This window comes from Sminthopsis crassicaudata, chromosome 2 (assembly GCF_048593235.1).
Source record: "Sminthopsis crassicaudata isolate SCR6 chromosome 2, ASM4859323v1, whole genome shotgun sequence".
NCBI classification, from domain to species: domain Eukaryota; kingdom Metazoa; phylum Chordata; class Mammalia; order Dasyuromorphia; family Dasyuridae; genus Sminthopsis; species Sminthopsis crassicaudata.
In genome coordinates this window covers 624,863,809-624,891,358 of record NC_133618.1, presented here as the reverse complement: position 1 = coordinate 624,891,358, position 27,550 = coordinate 624,863,809, and the positions used below count along the sequence as shown (strand labels likewise).

Below are 27,550 nucleotides of genomic sequence, written 5' to 3'. Positions count from 1 at the left end.
TTTGAGTAAAGCAGAATTTTATTTTGGTAGTTTAAAAAATATCCAAATATTAATAATAGCTAGTTATACTAAAAGTATAAAAAAGATGTTTATTAGCAGGCAAGGATATTTGTTCTGGAAACTGCTTCACTCCTACAAACAGCAAACCTGCTGCTTCTGCCAGAAGTAACCTCATGTCTCTGATCCTCATTGCTCACAAGATGACTCTCAATGGTGGAAGTGCAGAAGATGGGGCCTATGGTATAGAGAATAGGCTTCAAAGGACCACGAAAACAGCCCCTCTAGAAACAGAGCCTAACAGATCACTGATGGTTCTCTGGAATTGTGGAGGGCTCCTCATCGGTCAGTCCTCTTCGGCAAAGTCAAAAGGCTCGAAATGCTTTCGGAACAAGCGAGCTAGAGCTTCCTCCTCCTCTCGGCTCCGAGGGCACTGCCTCCAGTCAGACATATCGGGAATGTTGAGGATGGCCTCACTCGCCAAAACTTCCCTGCAAAGGACAAGGCAGGTCAGAGCAACCTCAGCCCAGAGACTGTTCCTGCAATTATTCTCCAATGTAAACTCTCTCCCTCCACCCACTCTGGCTTCATTTTTGCCTACAGGAGCCATTTTCATCAACACAAAGGATTATTTCTAAGGCCCAGGGTGGGATTCCAAGGAGAAGGCAGAGGCAAATCAGACCTGCTCCCTAGCCCTGAAAGGGGCTCTTGGTCTGCTAGGGGAGATAAGAGACTACAGCAGAAAACAATGCGATGAGTGTTTTCAAGAGGTATAAACAAGGTCCTATGAAGATTCACAGGAGGGACAGATTTTATGGGAACAATTAGGCCAGACTGAGGAGGAAGAATTGATAAAGCTGGCTGAATAAAGAGGAGAGGAGATAATTTCAGCTATGAGAGCAGGATGTCATCCAGTAGGGAAAAAACACAAGACTGAGAGTCAAGACAGCTAGGATTTCAGCCAGCCAGGACCTTTTGGGGACCTCATTTTCTTCATCTGTACAATGTGGGGGTTGGACTAGGTCAGCCCCAGGGTCCCTTGTATATCTTTGTGAATGACATTGAGAGGGTCAGGGAAACAAAGAGCAGCTCTGGGAGGAAAGAGGCTGAATCCAGTTTCTGATAACAGGGATGGTGAGATAGAGGCAGAAAAACTAGTTGGGGGAAAAACCAGTTGGAAAACTGTCCAGAAGACAGTTGGAAATGCAGGGTGGAGTCTGACAGTGGAGGCTGTCCAGGGAAGATGTTTGCAAAGGATTAAAGGGAAGGGTAAAGAATCTAAATGAATTAGCAGAGTGAAGGGGGGTTGAGGCTTTTTTGACCCAACATTCCCTAACTTCTAGCTAGAGCTTGCAATTCTCAGATGTTTGGATAGCATTTTTAAAAAGGACCATCATCTACAGCCCATCTTATCAGGTAAGAAGAAAGCAATGGAAAAATCCTGAGGTTAAATCCCTGAAGCCGGGGTCTGATGCCCTGTTATGAATAAATGTATTGAACAGGTTAACTATCCAAAGACATACTATAATTTGATTACTATTTGCTTTTCATTTGCTTTATTCTTCCATTGTATATGGCTAGGCCAATTCTTGTGGACAGATCACAGTTTTTGCTGAAGAGCTGCAGTAAAAATCCAGGGCTTGATGTTCTTTTCAAGGACAGTGGGAACTATTAAGATGCCTTTTTATCAAGTTCCCTCGATTCCACTTCTTTCTTCTTCCAAGTCAGTGGCAGCCTGTGCTGATTCTCTCTCTCTGCCGTCCCCAGAGCTAAAATCTTCATCCTCACCAGCCTCCCCTCTCTCCTGTGCTGCTCTGACAGTTTCCCAACTGGTCTTTGGCTTCTAGTCTTTTCTCCACAGACCTGCTGAGATAACCTCCCTCAAGCACAGGCCAACTGTGTCACTGCCTACTCTGGATCTCTCATTTCACAGGAGAAAATACAAACTTCTCTGACTTTATTTAAATAAAGTCCTTCACAACCTGATTCCAACCACCTCCAGCCACATCATATCCCTCTCCCTCATGCATGTTCCAGCGCAAGTGGCCACATTATGGTTCACATGATGGCCCAATTTTGGCTTGTAGGCTCTGACACGGACTGTTCCCCATGCCTGAAATGCTCTCCCCCCCCCAACTTTGGGAATCCCTAATTCCTCCAAGGCTCCAGGATCTTCTGAGGCAGCAAGGGGGTAAAAAGCCTAGAGTTAAGAAGGCCTAAGTTCACGTGCAGCCTCAATTACCAGCTCTGTGTCTCCAGGCAAATTAGCGTCACCTTGTTTGTCTCCGTTTTCCCTACCTATAAGGTAGGGACAATAATGGCAGCCAACTACCTCCTAAGGTTGCTAAGATCTTCATAAAGCATTTAGTATAACTCCTATGTGTAGTAGGTACAAAATAAACACTTGTTCCCTTCTCTTCCCCCCTTTTCTAATAAAAAAGTATTTTTGGAGTTCGTGCTCTTTCCTTCCTTGGGCACAGACTTCTCTGTTTACGTGCTGTGTCCTCAGCCAAATGTGAGGTTCTTGCCTCTGTATCCCAGAGGTACACAGGGCCGTACTCTTAATAAATGCTTAAGGAACGGCAGTTGGTGGCTACTCTCCCTGGTGTTCGCAGGTCTGTACCACCATCATCACTAACATTTACATATGGTGCTTTGAGGTTTGCAAAGTGATTTGTAGATTACATGAACTCATTTGACCCCCACAACAACCACATATATTTCCTCCATTTTACAGATAAGTAAACTGAGAACAAGAGAGGTTGAAAGGCTTACCCAGCAAGCATCTCAGCCGGGATCTGAGCCCTCCCCTTTCTGACTTCAAAGCCCATTCTCAATGCACTCACCTGCGCTGCCCTGGCTTCTGGCAGAAATCTTAAACCTACAGTCTCATCTCTGAACACTTATTGTGCTCTTTAGCACATTAGAAAGGAGAACAATTTATTTGCTGATCTTTGGTTATAGAATATTCTATAGACACTATTGCATCCTGTAGAGAGAAAAAGGGCATAGACTCGCCCCAGGCCCCTCTAAGCAATCCTCCCAGACATCTCTGCTCGCCACTGATGCAGGCTGGTCTGAGCAGGGACGCCAGCCCTCGTCACTGTTAGCTGGGATGGCCTTCAGCACCTCAAACTCAGCCCGCCCCAGACCGGGCTCATGCCCTCTCTTTGCCTCCAAATTTCCTTACAGTAACTCTTCAGTTCCTCACTATCTCCTGAGCCACTGTAAGATCTTGTCAATTCTACCTTCAAAAAACCCTCTCCTGTACGTCCCTTTTCTCCACTCCTCTGGCCGGAGCCTCGGATCAGGCCCTCACCACCCTTTAAAAAAATTCAGCTGTACTTCATCATCAGTTCCCGATTCTCTCCTCCACTCACCCTTGTTACTTGATTTCTTCTCACCTGCACTACTGCAATAGCCTCTCCAATGATCTCCCCAATCCATTTTCTACTTGGTTGCCTGATTGATATATCTGATACAAGGATCTTACCACAGCATCTTTCTGCTGTGGCGTACAGCTCTTAGCCAATATACTGTCTCTCCTGTTAAACCAGAAAGGACCTGAAGGATTCTGTCTTATTCATTTCTCTACAGTGAGTGCCTAACATATAAATGTACTCAATGAAAGGGTGATAAATAAATGGGGGGAAAAAGGACAAACCTTCCAAAATGTAAAGGAAAATTCTTCTTAATTCTGTGGAAAAGCTTCTCTCCTGTGTCCAACTCCACATAAAAATATGGTGCTCCAGGCTGTGCAATCTATGACAAAGAGAGTTCTTTAAAGATGTGCAATGATAGCTAAGACAAGCCTACACATAGCTCTTGGAAGCTGAATTCTACTCATTTAGAGAGGACGGCCATTCCTGGGTTATTTCTGTGAAGCTGCTGACAGAATGGGGTTCCCACTTCTCACATGCTCCCTCAGAGAGCTCAATTCCAGTGAAGACTAGATCTTTTCTTTGAACTCTGAATGGACGGCTTGCCTGTCATTCAGTAGAGCACAAGGTAAATGATAATCATCTCTCTCCACAGCCCATCTTTCTGCAGAAATCTAGGCTCACACAACCTATCCACACTGCACACACTTACACATCTGTGTCTACTCATGTCAGTCAGATACTCCAACAGCATCAATTAAGCATCTATTATGACAGGCATAGAAAAAAAGGGAATAAATAGGCTTCTCTCTCAAGGAGATCACAGTCTAGTACAGGAGAAGAAAAGTCACCAGATGCAGACAAATAAGATATGACAAGAAATCACCGTCCCTGCTGCTGTGTACTCTGTTGTTTACTCGATCCTGCCTGGCTCTTTGGAACCCATTTGGGATTTTCTTGGCAGAGATACTAGAGGGGTTTGTCATTTCCTTTTCCGGCTCATTTTACAGAGGAGGAAACTGAGGCAAACTTGTGTATGACTTGCCCAGAGGGACCAGGTCAAGCCCAGGAAGATGAGGCTTCCTGCTTCCAGGCTCAAGGCTCTATCCATGGTGCCATTTAGCGGCTACTTCTAATCACTGATAGAAGAATATGCAGGAGAGTGGGGTGCAGGGAATGAAAGGATGGAAAGGTAGAGAGGGCCAGGTTCTAGAGAGCTTCAAAAGTCAAACAGAACATTTGATGTTTGTTCTCAAACATAATATTTAACCATGGGAATTTGCTGAATGGGTGTATACACATGTGATACAGTCAGACCTGTTTTCTAGGAAGATCAGTCTGACAGCTGAACATCATTCTAAAATCTAAGTTAGTTGGTGAGTTCTTGCTCCTTTACATTAGCTTCTTCAGAGGATGCTCCTGTTTCCTTGTTGGGTCACTTCTTACTTGTAGCCTAAACTTTGGGCATGTGAAGAGGTTGAAGATAGAAGGTTGGGATGTCAAGTAGAACTAGACTGTCAGCCCCCAATGCCAGGCGTGGGTTTTGGCTTGATTTAGTGGGATTCAGGAGCACAGGAGGGGTGAGCAGCAGGACTTCTGTAACACTGCCCTGGATTCATGTGAAGGACTGAGAGCACGGAGAGGGAGAAGAGCTGGTGAGAGCAAAAGGAGAGAGGAGGGCCTAGGATAGGGAATCCTGAAGGGGTAACTACAAGAGACATCCTGGAAAGGGCACAGAGGACCTCGCAGAGTTGTGGAAGCTGTGCAAGAGGAAAGGATCAAAGGGGATACAAAGGTTTCAAGCCTCACCTGCAGAAGGGCGGGACAGAGGATGAATATAAGATATGAATATAAGCTCTATCAAAATAGTGTCCAGAGTGTCAAGCTGAGGATGCCTCAAGAAATTAAGGACAATAAAGGGGTTTGGGCTTTTTAAAAGCCACACTGAGAAAAAAAGAAGAGGAAGCAGGGATAGAATTACTGCTATCAGTGATCAGGATATAGTAGCTGACAACAGAGAAAAGGGAAGCTTTCTTAAGTATTATTTTGTATTCCACACTTGGCACATACCGTTTTGACATTTTTCCGACTGTGAAGTTAAGACTTCATAACTGCTGATTTTTATATATGTGATCCTCATGTCCATATGAACCTCAAGGGGACTGACTTTTTTCCTATTATACCCCTGCTTAAGAGCTCTCACTGAGTCCCTAGTACATACAGAATAAAAAGCAAATTCCTGTCTTTCTAACTGAATCTTTTATCCTCAGCTACAGTTAGACTCCTATCTATCCCATAATCATACCTTATGAATCTTTGCTTCCAAAGGATCCAACATAAATACATCATGAATACCTTTAAACTTCTACAGCTCTGCTTTAACCTTTCCTTTTGTCTAGAAGGTCCTTCCCACTCCTTATCTGAATGCTATTCATCTCAGGGCCCTTTGAATCAGATCCCACTTCTAAGAATCTTTCTCTGACCTCCAGCATACCTTTCTCCTTTGGTTCTTATACACAGTACTATTGTTTACTAAATTCTTTATGTCCCCAGAGTCCTCGGGACATTACCTTGCATGTAGTAGGCCTTGGTATATTTTTCTTGACTATTGGCTCCTCTTCCCATTCCAACACTACAACTCCTCTTCCCCTCAGTAAAGGCAAAGTCGAGATAATTGACAAAAGTAAATCAAACAGTGACCCAGCTGGGGACACCCAGGTGGCAGCCATGTCCCGAGACTAGAACTATGGTGTCCCCCTTCACCTCACTGAGTTCACTTCTTGGAGCTCTATCATACCTGCTTCTGTTCTCCTCCTACTTCTCAAAGACGGACAAAAGGGCACCCAAGTGCAGGGCAGCCCTCAGCCACATGAAGGGAGAGGGGCCCAGGGCCTACCTGTTGAATATCTGAGTGTTCTGGGATTTCTAGCAGCTCAATCTGTTGTTCCTGGGCCTGGACGATGAAGGCCTCCTTGATGTCATCAGTGGTGCAGCAGCCGAGAGGTATGGGGACAACCTGGATGGGAAGAACAGTTGCCACTGGCTCTGATCCCAGAAAGGTGGCCACAGACAAATACATCACAGGGGTGAAGAACACCCCTCAGTATTGGTTTTCCTCATCCCAGAGAATACACACTTCATGTCTTCTCTGTAAAGACTTAAACTTATGAGATAAAACATTGCATGTGGGAGCGAAAATAATCTCAAGTGGGGAGGGCTCAGATGAGGCCCAACATCCCAAGATTCTTGCTCCAGTGTCATTTATGTGGCAGAGTCAGGCCTATTTGATACTTAACAAATGGGCCAAAAAGAAAACTACCACATTGCTAGAAAGGTCTCATTTCTCCTAGTTGTCTGTGACCTCCACAAGGGTAGAGTGCATCTTGTATTCCCCTGCAAATTTTGCCTTCCTCACTAACAGCTGCTCAGTATTATCTTGGTTAAGTCTGCAGCTCAGTCACCCCCAGGTCTGAGCTTCCATTTGCCTTCTCATCTTCCTGCTTCGCTCACTATGCTCTTCCCAGTCTAATCTTAACTCTTCTCCATGTTCAGCTCAAGCTCTTCCCCCTTTCCAAAGTCTGATTATTCTAGTCCATAATGATTCCATCTTTTTCTAAAAATTTCCCATAATACTTTTATTGGTTGTATTATTCTGTATTTAGCACTTAGCTCATACCATTTTATGACATCTTTCCTATTACTTCATAACTGTTGACCTTTTATTGTATCTGATCCTCTTTCCCCCAAAAGAATGTGAGCCAAAAGAGCAGAGAGTCCCTTTTCTTTGAGGATTTCTCTATCACAGAGCAAAAGCTCAGGAGGCACTGGCTATCTCCTACAGGATGCCTGGCATAGGGCTAAAGCACACACCATATGCTCAATGAATACACACGGGTCCCTCCAGGAATGTCTGAGATTCCCTTTGAGTTGCTAGACCATACTTCCCCACCTGTAGCTGGAGGTGATGACTCTTATAATTCCTCTCAAACAGAACGCATCGTTTCCCTTTGCTCTTAAAGAGCTGTCTCACAGCACACTTGTACTTTTCCACTTCCTCCACCACTTCTTTTGAAAGATCTACCACTGACTGGTAGTGTCCAATGGGCAAGATCAGAACATGATCGTCACATAATCCGCCCTTGGCCAAGGCAAGGTAGCACTGGAAAGGAAGGACAAAAACACAAGAGTTAAGATGTCAATTCTGTACCACTGGCATCTGTACAGATACCATTCAAGTCAGTAGCTGGAAAGACCAACACTAAAGAAATAAGCAGGCCACTTGTGCCTTAAAGACTCCTTCATCAAAACTCACAAGAATTTAAAATTCTGACTGTGGGTGTCTGTCCTGGATTATAAATCTTAACCACACCTCAGATAAATGAATTGCTTAAAAAAACTAAAAAGAAGTTTGGCGGAAACTAGAGCTAGACCAAGACCTTGCACAATATACCTTAATAACCTCAAAAGGGATGTAGGCTATGAATATAAAAGTAATAGTGAACATTTATATGCTTCAAGCTTTGCAAAGTACTTTGCATATATTCTCTTATTTGATCAAAAATTACCATGAAGGATATCATAAAATGATTAAAAGAGACTATTTATGATCGGAGAGAAATTATAGAAACAAAGGTCATAAAAGATAGTCAAATTTGACCATATAATATAAAAGAACATGTGAAACATAACTCTTTAAATCCTAGAAAGTTACAGGGTTTGTAAAAGACTGAAGAGAGAAGGAACTCACATGTGTGCCAATGCTGACTACCAAATGTTTTTCCACTTCAGGACTGGCAAGACAGAACCAACAAGGCCCCAGGGGCTGAGCTTCATGTAAAAAAAAACAAAAAAAACAAAAGCAAACCAAACATAACTGTTATGATGGTCCAAACACTGAAGTACCTTATTATCTTATAGAGGTCAGTGCGGTCTGATCTCAAGTTACTCCACACAGTGGAGAGATTACTTATATTATGCTGTGGCCTGCATAAGGCATGGAACCCAGGCCTTTATTTGTTGCCAGAGCAGGCTCTTATTTAAATAACAGGGCAGGACTTTCAGTGCATGCCTCAGTTTCCTTCTAGTTAAATGCAAAATGAAGGGGCTGGATCAGAAGAACTGGAAGGTCCCTTCTATGTCTGGCAATGACTTTCCTTTCCACCTTCATATACCACTGTTGCACAGTAGTGATTCCCTTGTGTATCACAGCAGGATGCTACTGTATGGTGTGATACTTACGTGGCTTCCGGGGTTGTTTGGGAGAAACACCCTTGTCTCCCCCGGTGGACTGACGTTTCTTTCCTTGCTTTTTGCTTAAATCAAAGAAAAACTGACAGGCTGGTTCTTCCTGTGAAGGCCAAAAAATATGAAAACAGATATTAGTCAGTAGAGCTCTAAAATGAAACTTGGCCTTGACATTTATAAAGATATTGCTGCCTTCCCTCTTTTGTCTTCTGTACTATTTATTCTAGCTACCACACTCTCTATCTGCCCTTCCATGCCCATCCATGCAGATATCTGCAATCTTAGTCCTCCAGCCATAAACAGTTACCAACACATGTCCTGTAACCCACTGTGGTTCGTCACATGCTTCCATCTTTTACCACGCCACTCTCTAAATCTCTACCTACTGAAATCCTGCCTCAAATCTGCCACTCTCTTCTTTCATCCCCATCTAAGATAGTGAGGTGGTTAATCTTGCCAAGCCAAACCTGTCTACGTGCACAAATGATCCTGTTCTACCCCATCTTCTCCAGAAGATCACCTATAATGTCACCCCACTTCATCACTTACCCACAATCTCTCCCTGTGTGCTACTTCCCTACTGCCTATAAGTATTCCTATATCTTCTCCATCCTCAAAAGTTCCTTCACTCGATCCCCATCAGCTTTTGTCCTATTATCTCTCCTTGCTGTGGCTCCTTGGGGAAACTATCTATAATCAATGCATCTACTTTCTTTTTTCTCTCTCTCTTTTTAATTCTCTACAGCCTGGCTTCTGAACTCAAAATTCAACTAAAATGGCTATATTCAAAATTATGAATAATTTCTTACTTGCCAAATTGAATGACATTTTAAAAATCCTCCTCCTTCAAGACTTTTCTAGTTATTCTCCTATTTAGTAACCTCCTCTGGCTCCTTATCAGCTCCAAGATCAAATGAAAACTCATTTGTCATCCAAATGCACTAAAATCTGATTTCTTCCTCCCATTGTAGTCTTCCTACAATTTATTCTCCTCAGCCTCCACTACTATTCTCATTTTCTAGCTGTTCCATGCACAAGACACTATCTGCTGATTATATTTTCACTGCTTGTCCCCTTGCTTGGAATGTTCTTCCTTCTCACCTCCAACTCCTGGCTTCCTTCAAGTACAAGCTAAAATTCCCATCTTCTACAAAAAGGTTTTTTCAATTCCTTTTAACATTGGTGCCTTCTTCCCAGTATCTCCAATCTCTCTTGTCTTTATCTCATTTACATGTTGTCTCTATAAATTTACTGAGAGCAGACACTGTCTTCTGCTTAGCACTAAGCACAGTGCCCAGAACAAAGTAAATGTTTAAAAGATGCTTCTCTATTACTCATCCCTCAGAGCTAATTCAGATGCCATTCACATGCAGCAAACATTTCCTGATCCTTCCCTGTAGTCTGAAAACTGAAATTACCATCTCCCTCCCATGAAATTTCATTTTACCTATTAGAATATTTTTATGCAGCTGTTACATTGGATTTTGTATTATGGTTGTGTGCATTTTATCTTCTCTACTAAATTTTAAGTTCTCTAAAAGCAAGGACCACATCTTATTCATGTTTCTGTTTCTTTCACAACTAGACAATTGAATGTTTCCATGAACATAAATAATAGGATTTGACTCAGGGAAAATTAGAGTGACTCAGAGGGGGCTTGATAATTCTATATATCCCAGCACTAAATCACAATGAAATTGAATATTAAATTAATTTGAATTATTCAAACTATTGAGACTTACTGATGATCAAAAATGTTCCTGGGAAGTGAGATATGGATTACATAAAATTTATCTGCATTTGACCTTGCCCTGTCTTCTTAGCCCAAAGTCTCTCATGGGAATCCCCTGCCTGCTCTCCCAAATGTCACTCAAAGGAGAATACCTGTAGAGCCAGGCCCTGTCTTCCTGATAATGCTTCCTTCCCAGATTTTCTGTATGGGTTTTCGGTGACATCTGGTGGTTGCTTCACTAGTTCTGCCACATCCATCAGATTAAGTGGAAGGATACTGAATGCATAGAGGTACTTTAAAGAAACAATAATAAAATAGTCTCAAATTAGCATAATTAACATACGGTAAATTCTTTATGAAGATTGTCTTAGGAGGGTATTAGTATTAGTAAAATAGCAAGTAAAACAAACAAACAAACGTGAACACTGCAATTATATTATTTAGAGAACAAGAAAAAAAGGGAAAGAAAGAAAATACCTTACTCAGACTGTCAACTCTGGATTGCTACATGTGACATTTTTTGCCATTGTTTTTGTCTCTTCTTTTCCTAATATGCTGACTAACTTATCTGTCATTAAACTCTGCAAAACTTTCCTAAGATATGAGGAAATATAATTGTCCTTCAAGATTTGCAAAGTACGTCACAAATTATCTTGTTTGATCATGTGAAGGGAATTTGATAGAAGTTGGATGACAATTAAGTAAAATTAGATTGTTTCTAACTAATTTTCTTACAGAAATTTTCTTACAGAGTTTTCAGGCACTGTTCCAAAGGAGTGTGTGTGTGTGTGTGTGTGTGTGTGTGTGTGTGTACACATAAAAATAAAACCTTACACATAACCTATAGGAATTATACATGACTTTTTGAATATTAATCTTAATAGAAATCCAATTTACCCTTAAGTATATGATTTTTAGAAAGCTACATACGAAGCATGTTATTACTACTTCAAGAGATCTGTCATTCACCCCTTCCACTGTTGTTCATTAGAACCTCTTTACCTGTTAGTGTTAGTATAGGTGCTATGGTTAAAAATTCATGATCTAGTGGTCAGTCAATCTTTGGTGGTGAACCTATTATTATTAACAACATTAGCCAAAGTGCCACAGAGCAAGCAGAATGTTCTCTGCCTAGAATGTACTTGCTCTATGGAGGAAGACTCTCTATGTTCTTTTAGGGCTCAGCTTTAGTACCAACTACTACCTGAGGATCTTCCGGATCCTCCCAATTGCTGGTGCTTCCCCAACCTTTGAAACTCATTTATTTGCTATGCTTGTATTTACTTACATGTGCACTTTCTGTTTTGCTCAGGAGAATGAGAGAAAGTTCCTTGAGGACAAGCATTGCTTCATTTTTGTTTCTATATCCCTAATGTCTAGCACTTAATAAGTGTTTAATAACTGTTTGTTAATTGACAACTACTGATTGACACTGGAAAAACAAAATGAAAAATATATATTGCTCAGATGAAAACATACAGTTGGAAGGGGAGACTCTGGTGTTGTCTGCCTCCATATATAACTTGGGAAGGACTGTGGAAGAACAATGAACTAAGCCCAAAACTGAAGAGGAGAGACTAGGTCAGATCACCTTTGTGTATATGCTGGGTTCTTAATGATCCCAAGTGACTCTCAAAATGATTTTAAATGGCTACAAAAGTCCATCTTTTTAACAGCAACATTTTTCTAGTCTGCAAGGTTGCAAATCACGAAATATCATTTTTTTAAGGAGAATCAAATTCATGGAAGATTGAAAAATAGAAAGACTCATGAGTATGAACATTTGGCTAGACTGAACCAGGAAAATATCGTACAAAGTGACAGTGACACTGTGTGACGTCACTCTTCCCAACTACATAATGACTCAAGATAATTCGGAAAGACTCATGATAAAAATGCTATCCACATCCAGAGAAAGAACTATGTAGTCTGAATGCAGATTGAAACATACTATTTTCTTTTTTTTTTTAGTTTATTTGTTTTTCATGGATTTTCCCTTCTGTTCTGGTTCTTTCTTCACAACATGATTCCACATGTATAACCTATATCACATTGCTTGCTGTTTGGAGGAAGAAGGGAGAAAAATTTGGGATTTAAAATCTTTTTTTTTTAATGTTATTATTTTTTTTATTAAAGCTTTTTATTTTTCAAAACATATGCATGAATAATTCTGCAACATTAGCCCTTGCAAAACCTCATGTTCCAGTTTTCCCCCCTTCCCTAGATGACAAGTAGTCCAATATATGTTAAACATGGTAGAAATATATATTAAATCCAATGCATGCATACATATGCATACAATTATCTTGCTGTACAAGAAAAATCAAGTCAAACCAGGAAAAAAAAAATGATGAAGAAAACAAAATGCAAGCAAATAACAACAAAAAGACTGAGAATGCTAAGTTGTGAACCACACTCAATTCCCACAATCTTCTCTCTGGGTATAGATGGCTCTTTTGATCACAAGACCATTGGACTGGTCTGAATCATCACATTGTTGAAGACAGCCATGTCAAAATTGATCATCATATAATATTGCTGATGCTGTGTGCAATGATCTCCTGGTTTTGTTCATTTCACTCAGCATCAGTTCATGTAAGTCTCCAGGCCTTTCTGAAATCATCCTGCTGATTGTTTCTTATAGAATAATAATATTCCATAGCATTCATATGCCATAACTTATTCAGCCATTGTCCAACTGATGGGTATCCATTCAATAGGAATTTAAAATCTTTTAAAAAAAATGAATGTTGGTGTGACCTTGGGCAAGTCACTTAACCCCAGCCTCCCAAAAAAAAAAAATGGTGAAAACTATCTTTACATGTAATTGAAAAAAAAAATACAATTTACAAAAAAAGTTGGCTACAAATTATTAGTAATGATATTCTAAATATATAAGAAATAGCTCAAAATGGAAAGATACGTATGCATAGAAAAGAGCATGGTACCATACAAGAAGATAAGGTCAAAATGGGTTCATGATTTAGGCATAAAGAATGAGATTATAAATAAATGAGAAGAATAAAGGATAGTTTACCTCTCAGACCTGTGGAAGAAGAAGGAATTTATGACCAAAGAAGAACTAGAGATCATTATTGATCACAAAATAGAAAATTTTGATTATATCAAATTGAAAAGTTTTTGTACAGACAAGATTAGAAGGGAAGCAATAAATTGGGAAAACATTTTTACAAAGGTTCCGATAAAGGCCTCATTTCCAAAATATAGAGAGAACTGATTCTAATTTCTAAGAAATCAAGCCATTCTCCAATTGATAAATGGTCAAAGGATGTGAACAGACAATTCTCAGACAAAGAAATTGAAATTATTTCTAGCCATATGAAAAGATGCTCCAATCATTATTAATGAGAGAAATGCAAATTAAGACAACTATGAGATACCACTACACACCTGTCAGATTGGCTAGAATGACAGGGAAAGCTAATGCACAATTTGGAGGGGATGTGGGAAAACAGGGACACTGATACATTGTTGGTAGAACTGTAAATACATCCAGCCATTCTGGAAAGCAATTTGGAACTATGCTCAAAAAGTTATCAAACTGTGCATACCCTTTGATCCCAAAGAGATCTTAAGAAGGGAAAAGGGCCTGTATGTGCAAGAATGTTTGTGGTAGCCCTCTTTGTAGTGGCCAGAAACTGGAAACTGAGTGGATGTCCATCAATTGGAGAATGGTTGGGTAAATTGTGGTATATGAATATTATGGAATATTATTGTTCTGTAAGAAATGACCAACAGGATGATTTCAGAGAGGCCTGGAGAGACTTACATGTACTGATGCTGAGTGACATGAGCTGGACCAGGAGATCATTATATGCTTCAACAACAATACTGTATGAGGATGTATTCTGATGGCCGTGGCCCTCTCCAACAATGAGATGAGCCAAATCAGTTCCAGTAGAGTAGTAATGAACTGAACCATCTACACCCAGTGAAAGAACTCTGGGAGATGACTATGAACCACTACATAGAATTCCCAATGCCTCTATTTTTGTCCGCCTGCATTTTTGATTTCCTTCACAGGCTAATTGTACACTATTTCAAAGTCTGATACTTTTTATACAGCAAAATAACTATATGGACATGTGTATATATATATATATATATATATATATATATCATATTTAACTTATACTTTAACATATTTAACATGTATTGGTCAACCTGACATCTGGGGGGTGGAGGGGAAGGAAGGAGGGGAAAGTTGGAACAAAAGGTTTTGCATTTATCAATGCTGAAAAATTACCCATGCATATATCTGGTAAATAAAAAGCTATAATAAAAAAAAGAAAAGAAAAGAGTATGGTCAAATAATGCAGTAAGAAGGATAAACAGGGACAGTTAGGTGATTCAGAGGATAGAACACTAACTCTGGAGTCAGGACAGAAACTACTAGCTGTGTGACACTAGATAAGTTACTTAACCTCAAATGCCTCCCTCCCCCCCCCCAAAAAAAAAAAAAAAAAAAAGGATAAACTAAAGTGTTACAAAAATATTGATGAATTAACTAAAATCACTAAAGAATAATTCTAGGTTTGATTTTCTTGTGCAGCACAATAATTGTATAAATATGTATGCATATACTAGATTAACATTTCTACCATGTTTAACATATATTGGACTACTTGTCATCTAGGGTAGGGTGTGGGGGAAGGGAGGGAAAATTGGAACACAAAATTGTCTGGGGGGTGGGCAGCTAGGTGGCAAAGTGGATAGAGCACCAGCCCTGAATTCAGGAGGACCTGAGTTCAAATCTGGTCTCAGACACTTAATACGTCCTAGCTGTGTGACCCTGGGCAAGTCACTTAACCCCAGCCTCAGAAAAAAAAGAAAAAAAAATTGTCTATGCATATGTTTTGAAAAATAAAAAGCTCTTTTAAAAAAAAGAAAATGGAGAGCAATAACAAAAACAAAAACAAAAACAAAACAGAATAATTCTAGGACAAAAAGCTGGTCCTCTCTGAAAGCTTTATAAAAAGATATGCAAAAGAACCACACTACCTGGAAGAAGTATGCCATTCAATGAAACCATGGTTTTACTGAAGATAAAAGTAACAAAGCCCCATGGTCAAAAACCATTAAAACTCATAATCTCATAGGACTCAATAACAACAATCCACAATTATAAAGTGAATTATTAAGCATTTCCCTCATAAGCACTCTGTGTAACTGATAGTGTGATTGTTATTCTCTTTTTATGATGAGATGCCTTAGGCTCAGACTAGGTAGAAGGCTTGTTTTCAGGTCACTATCAGTGGGCTGGCCTCTGCCTCTAGGCCAAGATTCTTTTCCTTTAAACCTTAAAAAATCTTAGAAAATTTCTGACACATTCCTGTCTGTCAGAGTCTTCTGAGTTAGGCCCTGAAGACAGGGCCTGGTGGAATAAGGCAGTCTATCCCAACTGAATTCCCAGGAAGACCTCACAAATATCTTATTTTTCACTTCTGTACCAGAGAAAAACATTCTTCTCAGGGATTCTAACTATTAACTTAGTCTTTAAGAGGCAGTTCCCAACCCCAAATCTCACTAGTTTCCTGTTTTTGTGCAGATCAAGCCTTAAGAATATTTTTTTTCTATTTTAAAATACAATAAATATTTTTAAAATGGAACAAAAAGTAGCTTATTTAGTACTTGTTTTTCCATTACACACTCTATACTATCTATTGCATAGATGTATGCACATGCATAAAATCACTCTGAAATGGAGACCTTTGCTTCATTTGGTTGCTTTTTTTTTTTTCCCCCCAAATCCTTACCTACCACCTTTTTGTTTAAGTGAATAAACATATGAAAGATGGAAACAGCAGCAATAAATGACAGGCTAACAAATGAATTTGGGAATCAAAGCTGGCTCCTCTGAAGGACAGTGTACTCTGGGCTTTTATAATCCCATTTTTGACTCCAGGTAATGAATTAGTACTCAGGACTCACTGAGGCTATCATGCTAAATTGACCAAGACAGTATTAGTGGTGAGAATAGATGATCAACTTCCAGTAGTTCTCCAAGGATAGTATCTGGATGCTGTTATCCTGCATGTGGGTATCTGTCTGGAGGATTACCTATCAGGTCCAATATCAGTGATTAAATTAATTACCTTTCTTTTCTCTGGGTTTCCAACATTTGCCAGAGCTATGAATCGGGTAACATGCTGAGCAGTTTCCTGGAGGACTATGTGGTTTCTACAACAGATTTCAAGAAGATACAAACAATCTTTATATTCAACTTTTCATTATTCTATAAATGGTTTTTATCAGTGAAAGCTCTCTTTTCTTCTTATAGCATAGGGAGTTCAGAAGTGACTTTTTTTCAAGGTATATGAATAATACAATAATAATATATGTTTTCAAGATTTGCAAAATCCTTAATGTAGATTCAATAAATACAATAACTTTTGCAAGACAAATGCTATTATTATCCCCATTTTACATATGAGATTAAGTGATTTGCCAGTGTCCCATGGCTATACTTATATACTCTATATTCATTATGATACCTAGCTGCTGCTATCATTATTCCCCTTATTAAAATTTAATTGTCCACAGAACATAAAAGCAGGGCCTCCTTCTATAAATATGACATGAAATCCTTTGTGATTTCCAGTGTGTCCCCCAAAAATAAGGAAACAGTCCCTATTGCCATATGGCCTGACTCCAAATGCCATCTTTCCTTATAATTACCCAATGTGTTCTACTCAATACATTTTTTGGCCATGTCCTGGCTATGAGCTGATGTATAAGATTAGTTTGAAATAATTGCCATTTTCCCAGCAAGTCCTCTTTTTTTCAAATTCTTTCCTAAAATTTTCTCTTGGTTTCAGACCTTCTCCAAGATCTCCTTCTAAACCAGGAGTTGGATAATTCTGGTCCTTCACCTGTTTTTGTAAAACAGAGAACTAGGACTAGTTTTCACATTTTAAAATTCAACAAAAACTTATTTTACAATACAAAAAAAATCCTCAACTCCTGAGCTTTACAAAAACAGTTTGAGTAATTTACTGATCCCTTTTCTTCCCTATTTCTAGGAAAGTTAAGAGCTTTAAAGGCACTTTGAGCCAAACCTAAGCTTTTCCCCGGGAGAACTATAGTCAGAAGGATACACTGGTAGCAAAAGAACTGGAAACTCCTCTCAGTTTAATTCATTTCCTGGTTCTGATCTTACTTTCTACCATAATCTTTTTCTGCCCATAGATAATACCTAGATTTGAAGAAACTCTGAAAAACAACTTTCTTGAAAGGAGGAAGCACTGAAGAAGAGCAATTTTAGTGTGAGACAAAGGAAAGTTGGAAATAATACAATCAATTCTCACTTCTCTGCTAATGAACCAGAGCTCTTATGTACAGTCAGGGGGAAGCAACTCCAAGCTAGGGCAATTTTACAATGAACTAAAAAATTTTATATCCACTGCATAAAGAAGAGCACAGCAAACATACAGTTTAACTAGCTCTTGTCTTTCTAGGTCCTAGTAATCCCTAAAGCAAGTTTTCACAATATAGAATTATTATTTGAAGTGAAAGACATTCCCCCCACATACATACATACCACATATGAACAAAATCTTTGAATTTCAAAATTCAAAGATTATCCAAACTTTATTTAGCTTTTTCACTAATTACACATAATTTTAGCTAACTGGACACTTCACATAGAAGACACTGGCACTGTCTTTCTCCTATTATCTTCTATATTGAAGTCTTCAAATATGCTTCTGAAGTGACTAAGGATGTGTTTCCAAATCCATATAAAAGGGCTACAGTATGATCCAGAGAACTTTAACTAAAATTTTAAGAGTAAGTTAATGTAACTGTATATGGCTTTGCTCCAAACTCTGGAGCAGAAGTTCTTAACTAGAGTTTACAAATCACCAACGGCTCTCAGGATAAATTTCAGAGGGTCTATGAACTTGCTTAAGAAACAAATTATAACACTATTTCCACTCAACTCATTATCCTAAGAAGGGTCTATAGACTTTACCTGACTGCCAAAGCAGCCTTATGATATGCAAAAAAAAAAAAAAAGGTAAAGTATATTTAGAAAGAAAAGTAACATTAAAAACAAAATTTACTTATGTTTTAAAAAAGACAAAATGAGGGGCAGCTAGGTGGTGCAGTGGATAGAGCACTGGCCCTTAAATCAGGAGGACCTGAGTTTTAAATCTGGCCTCAGACACTTAACACTTCCTAGCTGTGTGACCCTGGGCAAGTCAATTAACCCCAACTACCTCAGCAAAAAAAAAAGAAAAAATGATACCGACCTATAAGGAAGCCTCTCATAGTGAGTCTTTTCCAAGGCAGCAAAGTGATATCTGGGCTTTAAGTCCAAGGCAAGATGGGAGATCAAAGAGGAGCCACTTTTCTTGGTATCCACATCTCCCTATAAAAGAGAAATAGCATCCTTTGTGATTGATCTTAATGATCTTGAGAAAGATGCAAATATGTTCATAAGTGTATACCTGTATGCATCATACGAGCACATGCTGTTAAGTGTCTATACATGGAGTAATCATATAATTCTGAATAACAAGAGAACTGGATCATATTAGAATCACAAATCAGAATATTTTTTGAAGCTCAAGACTTGGAGGTGGCCCCACCTCAATCTCTGCATGCAAAATTGACCATTAAAAGCAAAGCTAGAAGATAAATTAGCTCTAAATAATTAATGTGGCATGCTGGTATAATTTTCTTCACAGAGGAATAAGCACAGATCTCATTACATTGATGATGATAACAGATTTGGAAGATGATATGGTCAATGCAAAATCAAGTTAGCTCCTCAGGTGCCAGATGTTTTCGAAATAGTTTGTATGATATATTTACAGAATAATTAATAAACCTGGGAAATGGGTGATGGCGGGGGAGAAAGGCACTGAATGGGAAATGAGTGAGGATGGTAGGAGTAAAGAGGTCTAAAGACCTGAGTTCCAATCTATACTGTGACACTTGCCAGTCTGGCATTTGCTACATTTAATTCTTTTGTATTAGTTTTCTTCTGGGTGATAATACTTTTTCTGTTTTCTTCACAGACTTGTTAACAACCAAATGATACAAATCAGTTAAATGCTCTCTCTCTATATATATCTATATCTATCTATCTATCTATCTATCTATCTATGGAATATAGTAGTATGAGTGGACCTCAAATGTCAGAATATCCTTTAATTCATTGTGGGAACAATCATCTCTTAAGTTTTTAAAAGTCCTACATAGTTGCAGCTTATACCACTTTTTAGCACATAAAAGTCTGTGCACTTCTACATAAAATAAGATCTGTCGTAAATGTGTCTTTTTCAAGCTTTAGGGATAAGGCTGTTTAGTTTTCATGTTCAAGACCTAGTGAACAAATCCATTTAATATTCATGAACACTCTACATGATTTTATCCACCTCATTAATATTTTTTTGTCTTCCCCTTTGTGGGCTGAAGAAATCTTACTTTTGGCATTTTTTCGACACATGAGCATTCTATCTTCCCTCTGATAATTTTTGGTACCTTCACTGGCTCTTCACAAGTCTCAAGCCATTCTCTAGGATATGTAGTGACTAGCTGAAAAGCTTTGAAGTTTGGTGACATTGTGGGTTTATACAAGGGGAAGAGAAAAATGCTGCTTTGTTTCGAATTTATAGTGCTGAGGCAGCTGAGCTAATTGCAGTTTACTGCTGATATATTCAGGGCACAATCTATAACTAATTTTATGGGGCCATTACTGATACCTACAAATCTTCTTTTATGTAAAGAGTTTGAATGATTTTCTTCTTAAAGTACTCCCATGCCCATGACTCAATTTGTCCTGATGCCTTACAAATAGTACAGAGCTGGGCTTCTAAATGGTTTTGCCATCCAAGCAGAAGCTCTGGCCCATCCTAGACAAGGTAAAAAGGCTTCAAATAGAAGTTCAGGCATTTTGTGTTTGTCACCCAAAGTTGAGACTACCTAAATTCAGAGCCTCATCATAAGATTAGCTGAAAGGTAAAGAATTTTCAGTCCCAACAATTCATCAAGACTGTCATATAGAGAATAGAGGGGCTGGGATTTATATCAGTGGAAGGAGTACCCATATGAAAAAAACTATGGACTCTTAAGGCACAGAAGCATCTTCTACTTCCCTATACTGAAGTTCATTGGTCACTTTTTTGACCACACAAGAGTCAAATTCTTCTCTGTTATTATTCCATTCTTTGTAAGATCTGCCATTGGCACACTGGGGATTTCACTTGTATGCCTTCTTTGAGATCTTTTATAATATTATATGAGAACTGTCCAAGTAGAGATTTATAGGGAACCCCACAAATAAGAGGTTCCTGAAAAAGTCCAAGGAGGGTCTGAGTTAATTAAAATATGTTAAAATCTGGAAAATGCAATAGAGACTACATAAAACCCATTACTAATCACAGAACAAATTTGGGTCTAGAAATCTCAATTGGACCAAAAAAAAAAAAAAAATGTATATTGTGAGATCCACAGTTTCATATTCAGTCTTCCTTTTTAATTCTTTATAAAGAGGAAACATTTACATATGTTGATATTTGTCAATAATGGCAGACATCATCATCATAAGGTTTTTTTAAAAATCTCAACTGGAAAAGAACTACTTACAGAAGCATTTCCAAAGTTCCCCACACCCTTAGGCCATGGGGATGTCAGCAAGATATCAACACCTTTAAAATGTGATGTAGACTGCAGAGTTGCCTTCAGTGAGCATACATCCTTGGAGGTAAAACTGTAAGGTGGGGCAGGCTCAGCTAATGACTCTGTCCCACTGAGGTATGCAATCTGTAATCCAGAGGCTCCAGTGAAAACACCTTTTCTACCTAAGTAGGAGAAAAAAAATGTTAACTTTTAGATGGACTATTAGAAAAAAAGCAGGATTACCATAGTGAATGGCCCACCTACCTCAAGCATCTGACCATGGTTGTGAACATGGCTGTTATACAATATAAAAAACTCGATTAATCATTTTTTGAGAAATAAGAAAGGGGGCCTCTTCTCTAGAAAATATCAGAAAAACTAAGCCTGACAGAATAACAGATCTGAGAGGATCCCAAATACATGGATGAGAAGGAAGTAAATAAAAGAACTTAATAGGCAAATCCAGAGACCATTAAAGATGTACTACTCAATTAGGCAGATAGACAAATACAAACTAGAAGGAGAAAAGAAGCAGATCAGAACTACAAAAAGACTACTCTTCTCTGGAAACTAGGGCACAATCCAATTTGGAAGGGGCTATCCTTGGGAGATGCTTTCTTTTTTAAAAAAAATTATTTTTAAGGCATATTTCTTATGATAGATTATAAATATATTATATGGGCCTATATTATATAACAAAAGACTTGTCTCAATGTTTTGCTACAATTGGTTAATTAAAAAGAAAGGAATAGGGAGAAAAGAGAAGTCCATGTTGACAAGGCCACTAGAATCCTTCATAGTCAGTGGACAATGGCAAAAAATGAGCTGACCTATCTCAATCACAACCATAAATTCCCAAAGAGTATTTGCATATTTCACTGTCACAAACTCAAGCTCTTCTGAAGGAGACTCAGATTGCTCAGATCTTATGCAGAAAGCAGTCAGGTCTCCCAAGCTGACCTAGGAAGTCTAGAAGACATGATTAAGATTCAATAAACATAAATGTTAAGACTTAGGGGAGGGGCAGCTAGGTGGTGCAGTGGATAGAGCACCAGCCCTGAATTCAGGAGGACCCGAGTTCAAATCTGATCTCAGACACTTAACACTTCCTAGCTGTGTGACCCTGGGCAAGTCACTTAACCCCAGCCTCAAGGGGAAAAAAAAAGACTTAGGGGAAACAATAATGGGAATAAGAATCAAACAAATGAAATAGAATCTTGTGAAATTATAATGGCTAAGATTGGCCCCAAAGAAGTTGTATGAGAAGAGATCTCCCTCTTTTCTTTAAGGAAGTAGAGAATTATGGTTGTAGAAATTGAGAGATAATGGTAAACTTTATCAAAGTGTTGGCTACTTTGGCTGAACAGTTTTAAAAAATCTTTTTTATATTTTGTTAGAGGAAGACAAAAAAGGGGAGGTACCTACCCTGGAAAATTTAAGGGGTAAAAATAATATGTATTATAAAAAATGTATTATAAACATTATAAAAGTTGAAAGTTATATACTAGATACCTACAATTATAACTGGTGTCATTTCATTTCATGGATCTGGGTTCCCACTGATGAGAATTCTGCAGGAGTGCTCATCTCCAGGCCTTTGCATCCTGTATAACTCTTACTGCTGTTCTCATCAATTCTTAAGTTTTTTTTTTTTTTTTAAGTAAACTTTTTTTTTTTTAGGCTAGGGTTAAGTGACTTACCCAGGGTCACACAGCTAGGAAGTGTTAAGTATCTGAGACCAGATTTGAACTCGGGTCCTCTATCCACTGTGCCACCTACCTGCCCCTAGTTAAGTAAATTTTACTAATTTTTTTTTTTTTTTTTTAGAGTTGTGGTAACTATAGACCATGCCTAGTTACCTATATATGCTGTTTCTTCCATTACACTAAATTAATTGTTTTCTGGAACTATGCTCTTCCTTTCTCTAGTTTCCAGATGAATTTGAAAAAAGATATTTCAACAGACAGATGGATGTCAGAGAGAAGGGACAAAGAGAAAAACCCCATATTGGGCAACTGGAGATATGGGATAAGGGAGAGGAAGCAGACAAAAATAAAATAATGAGCTTAGGTTCCCTAGCTCATCAATAGAAAGAATTCTTTTTGCAGAGAGGGAGAAATTGTAGGAGGAAGTTTTTGGCACTTGGTTCCCAAAGATTATGATGCTAACTTTGGCAAATCCTAGCAAACTAAAAAAAAATCTTAAGTTTAGAACTAGTAACAAATTGTGTGACTATTATTCAACAGGCAGAAATACTCCTCACTAAGACCTCAGTCACTAGGGTAATCAACTTTTTTTTAGCCAACAGCCAACACAAGAAATTGTCAGTTACAGATCTGCTTTTGTGGAAGGAGTATACACATGGATGGAATCAAAGATCCTTGCTATCTTAAAAAAATAATTTGATTATTTCATGTTTGGCAATGGGTCCTACTAAGAACTCTTTCCAGTTACTTCACTTAATGCCTATTTCATGTATTATTCAATTATTCTTATGTTATTAAAAAAAAAAAAAAAAACCTACATTCCATCATTACTTTGAAGTCCTTCAACTTTCACTGGAATCACTTACAAGCTCCAATTACTCTGTCACAGTTACTATGACTGTCTGTAGGAACAGTTTTATCACATAGGACTGGACTCTTATTCTCAGTTAGATTGTAATAACTAAAGTGGGCACTGCCACACAAATTCCTTAAAATAAGAAATTATATGCAATAAGAATTCGAATGAGAACTATAAGATAGGACCTAAAGTAAGGATTCCATACCATATGAACAATCTTATATGGACTCAAAGTGACACTGTTAAGGTGCCAGGGCACAGGAATAATTATAATCTAAACTGAATTTTATATACATATGAATTTATATGAAGCACAACTGTTTGGTAAATGGCTTCTGTATCCAGATGAGATGAGACTCAGAGGGTAGTTCTTAGGGGAACACATGATGAAAGGAAATTCCAAAACTTCATAGCAAAGTTAAAGACCAGTAAACAGAAAATTATTAGAGATAAAGAAAATGGATCAGACTGAAAAAACAAAAAATAAAAATAGCATGGGAATCTGGAAAAGACAAATCTGATAAAAAGGGAATATTAGTAGAGAAAAGGAAAGGGAATAAAGGAGGAAGGTCATGGCCCAAAGGTCATGATTTTTGGCAGTGAAGTGACTTATTTTCTTTCATGACAGTGGGAGCTGCTATAGGCCCATTTTATCAAACCACATTCCCACAGAGTCCACTACCACAGCCCTTTTCTGATCCATACCTAGGTAAGTAATGTTTTCAGTTAGTTCACATCCATCAACATCTGGGAAGTACTTGACAGCTTCCTGGTCATTTGCACCGAGCACATAAGTTTGAATAGGTGCTTTGGAAAGCAAAAGAGAGAATAAGAAACATCATTTAATTAGTCAATGTGCTTCTGAGAATGAGAAGATTTTATCACATTTCTGTAATGTTTTTATCAAAAGCAAAAAATCTGCATCATCATCCCATTAACAGCCTACGTGATATACAAACTGTCTTTCAGGGGATAGCCTGTGCCTAACATTTGATAACTACAGTGGGCATATAAGCACTATTTAATAAATGCTTATGGATGATCACTACATATTATTGGACAATAGAGGTAACTCCTTTATGTAATAAAAATGGATGTCCTAAATGACATAATAAGAAGGACAAAAATTGAAAGAAGGCAGAGCCATAGATTTGATTTGTCCAACTGATGGTTATTTTGTGCAATGTATTTTCTGGAATAGACTTTAGAGAGAAGTATACAACATAAAATCCACAACTAATCTGTGACTTGAGCATTTTCCCTTCCAATGTTCAGGACAAAGTATAATGTAAATACCTTGAAAAGAAGGGCTGTTTCATTTTGTCTGTGGGTGGCACATAATAGGCTCTTAAATGCCTACTGAGTTGAGCTGGCACAAGGAGGGAATTCTTATGTAATAATACATAGACAACATACCAAGACCACAAAAATTTCTGTACCTTTCTTGACTCCTGTCTTGTATTCCTCCCATTCAGTACTTGATGTAGAGCCAAAGAAGTCACCTACACATAACAGCAGCTAAAATGAGATTTGAAAGCAGACAAATATAACACAAATATGATCAACTTACAATCTTTATATTTAATATATACCAAACAATCAAATTTGGGTTTTCCTCCCTAATCTGCACAACCCAAGAAATGATTCTGTGACTGCAGTTTAACTTTGTAAATGTTTTGTAGAATTTTGAGGGACAGCTAGGTGGCGCAGTGGATAGAGCACTAGCCTTGAATTCAGGAGGACCGGAGTTCAAATTTGGCCTCAGACACTTAACACTTCTTAGTGTGTGACCCTGGGCAAGTCACTTAATGCCAATTGCCTCAGCAGAAAGAAGGAAAGAAAGAAGGAAACAAAGGAATTTAAATCACAAATAATAAACTATTCAGATTCTTAGTAAGCAGAAGTTTATACTATCTTCCATAAACTAAGTATTATTCAAGTATAATGCAAATTAGGAGAAGATATTCTCCTCAAACAAGTTCAGGTATCAGTCCTATAGCTCCTTTATGGCACGCAATTAGCTCTGTTCTCTCTCCTTAAAAACAGTCAAAGAAGGAAACACATTACAAGTCAAGCTATGAATATTTAAATCTCCAGTATTAGTTTTTAAACCTTTTTGTTGATTGACCAATTATAGTTATAGATTATATGTGTGTATATATATATATGAAATAGTTGCTTACATGGCGCATGGCTACCCTAAAAACCTCTGCAGAACTTTTATTACCACTAATCTGTCCTACTTCTTGTTTCCCAGATGTGACATTCTATCTTCTTTCCCCAACACCCGTGTGCAGGTTCTATCCTGACCCTGGACTGCTTGCTCTCCTCACTGATACTCTTGGAACACTTGTTTCCCTGCAAAATTCAGCCCAAGCACCCTCTCCAAGAGATCTTTCCTGATTCTCCCAGCCATAGGACTCGCCTCCTCCCAAACTATTGCTTCATCTGGTATATTCCTTATATTTTAAATTATCTATTTACAGACTGCCCCCTCCCATAATTCCATTCTCTAATACTCAGTCAAAAATCACCAAAGCGGAACAAGGAAGTCTATGTCAGTGCCCCGTTGCCAAGGACACGGCTGGGAGGCGCTTGTCTGTTTCATACGTTTTATTCAATCTGTACCGAGTCTGAGCTTACAAGATACTCACTCTGACCACAAAAGAAAATTACTAAATTAGGAATCCAAGAACTTTGTATGTTTCCCTGGGACAATGGCATTGATTTTCAACATGAAAAGCATCATCTTACATCGAAGTTTCCACTTTTCTTCTGAATTGCTCGGACTCTATTGAATAAAACATCAAACTTCCCTTCCACGTCTCCACAAGCTAATCTGTAAAGGAGATAAAAGTTAATTAACTCTGTGGTTAGTCCTCATGCTTGTCGGCACCCCGCTGTGGCTGAGCTAGTTCTGGGGACTCATCTGTCCCAAGAATCCCGCTGTCCCCTCTAAGTCTCTAAAAGTCCTCCTTCCTTCCTTCTCCACAAATTCAGGCTTCAAGTCCGGAACAGGCGTGTCCCACCCGACCCCCAGGGTCCTTTCCGTCCACCGTCCCGCCCGGTGCTCCCCCAGCTGTGGGACCCCAGACAAGGCCCCTGCTTTTTCCACTACAAACTGAGGATGGCCCTCCTCAAGCAGGACTGCAGAGGGGATCGGCCGAGAGAGGGCACACGGCCAGCCTCGGCCAGCCTCCTCCCTCCTAACTTGTGTCCCCAGTAATCCCGCGGCCCCCAAACTGAGCCGCTCTCCACCCTGATAGATCCACTTAAGAACAAAGGAACCGGATCCCCAGCAAGGCGGGGAGCCGGCCTGGCACGTGGAGGCTGAGGGAGGGAGGGGGGCAAAAAGGAAAATGGGAGTCTTGAGGGGAGGCTGGAATGAGGGGAGTTGTAAAGAGGGCGGGAATCTGAAGAGTGCCTAAGGAAGCGGGGCTGAGTGGAATCCTGAGGAGGTTCCGAATTGGGGAGCTCCTGAGGGGGAGACAAGGAGGTGGGGGTTGTCATAGAAATGTCCAAAATGGGAAAGGTTGTTAAATGGATCTGAGGGTTGGCACACGGAACGAAAGGCGCAGGGCAAACACGAGATGAAAGGCGCACTGCTGGGGAAGGGAGATGGAAACAGAGGCTGATTGTGAGTGGGGCCGGATCGGGAGAGGACCCCCAAGCACATTGGGCACTGCCCCCCTTTTCATTAGGCTCAGGACCCCAGGTCCCACTCCCCCAACTGCCCTCCGCAAATGTTTCCGGTTCCGGGTCACTCACAGACGCAGGGGCTTCTGAGCCATTCCGCCCAGCCGGCTCTAGACAAGGAGCGAACCGAGGAGCTAGAGAGCCTGTCGCTCGCGCCAGGACTCAGAGCGCATGCGCCGCAGACGCAAAATGCGCGCCTGACGTAATACGGAGAGCTCGGAAGGACAAAACCCTTCGCCTTCCCTCCAAAAAAGGGCTTCCCCGGAATCTGGGGAAGCCGGGGAGGTGC

At 39.3% G+C, this 27,550-nt stretch overlaps 1 protein-coding gene and 1 non-coding gene across 4 annotated transcripts; both read right to left on the bottom strand.

Moving 5' to 3' along the window:
* On the bottom strand, nt 1-27,472 carry CWF19L1 (CWF19 like cell cycle control factor 1). 3 transcript variants are annotated; one of them, XM_074296303.1, is made up of 14 exons: nt 27,334-27,472; nt 26,320-26,404; nt 25,005-25,083; nt 24,271-24,372; nt 20,968-21,182; nt 18,627-18,745; nt 16,470-16,554; nt 10,506-10,646; nt 8,616-8,724; nt 8,125-8,204; nt 7,327-7,536; nt 6,274-6,393; nt 3,662-3,759; nt 1-488 (listed from the first exon to the last, which is right to left on the bottom strand). In XM_074296303.1, exons 1-14 carry the CDS (start codon nt 27,354-27,356, stop codon nt 344-346), a joined length of 1,611 nt encoding a protein of 536 aa, XP_074152404.1. In that variant the 5' UTR covers nt 27,357-27,472; the 3' UTR covers nt 1-343. The 3 variants fall into 3 exon arrangements, with proteins under 3 accessions (XP_074152404.1, XP_074152403.1, XP_074152405.1); XM_074296302.1 differs by lacking the exon at nt 27,334-27,472 and adding an exon at nt 27,169-27,302; XM_074296304.1 differs by lacking the exons at nt 3,662-3,759; nt 27,334-27,472 and adding an exon at nt 27,169-27,300 and having other exon boundaries at nt 331-488.
* LOC141559278 (small nucleolar RNA SNORA12) lies at nt 6,559-6,703 on the bottom strand. The gene has a single exon (XR_012487340.1). It is a non-coding gene; the product is annotated as a small nucleolar RNA SNORA12 (small nucleolar RNA).
* Nucleotides 27,473-27,550: the final 78 nt, after the last annotated feature.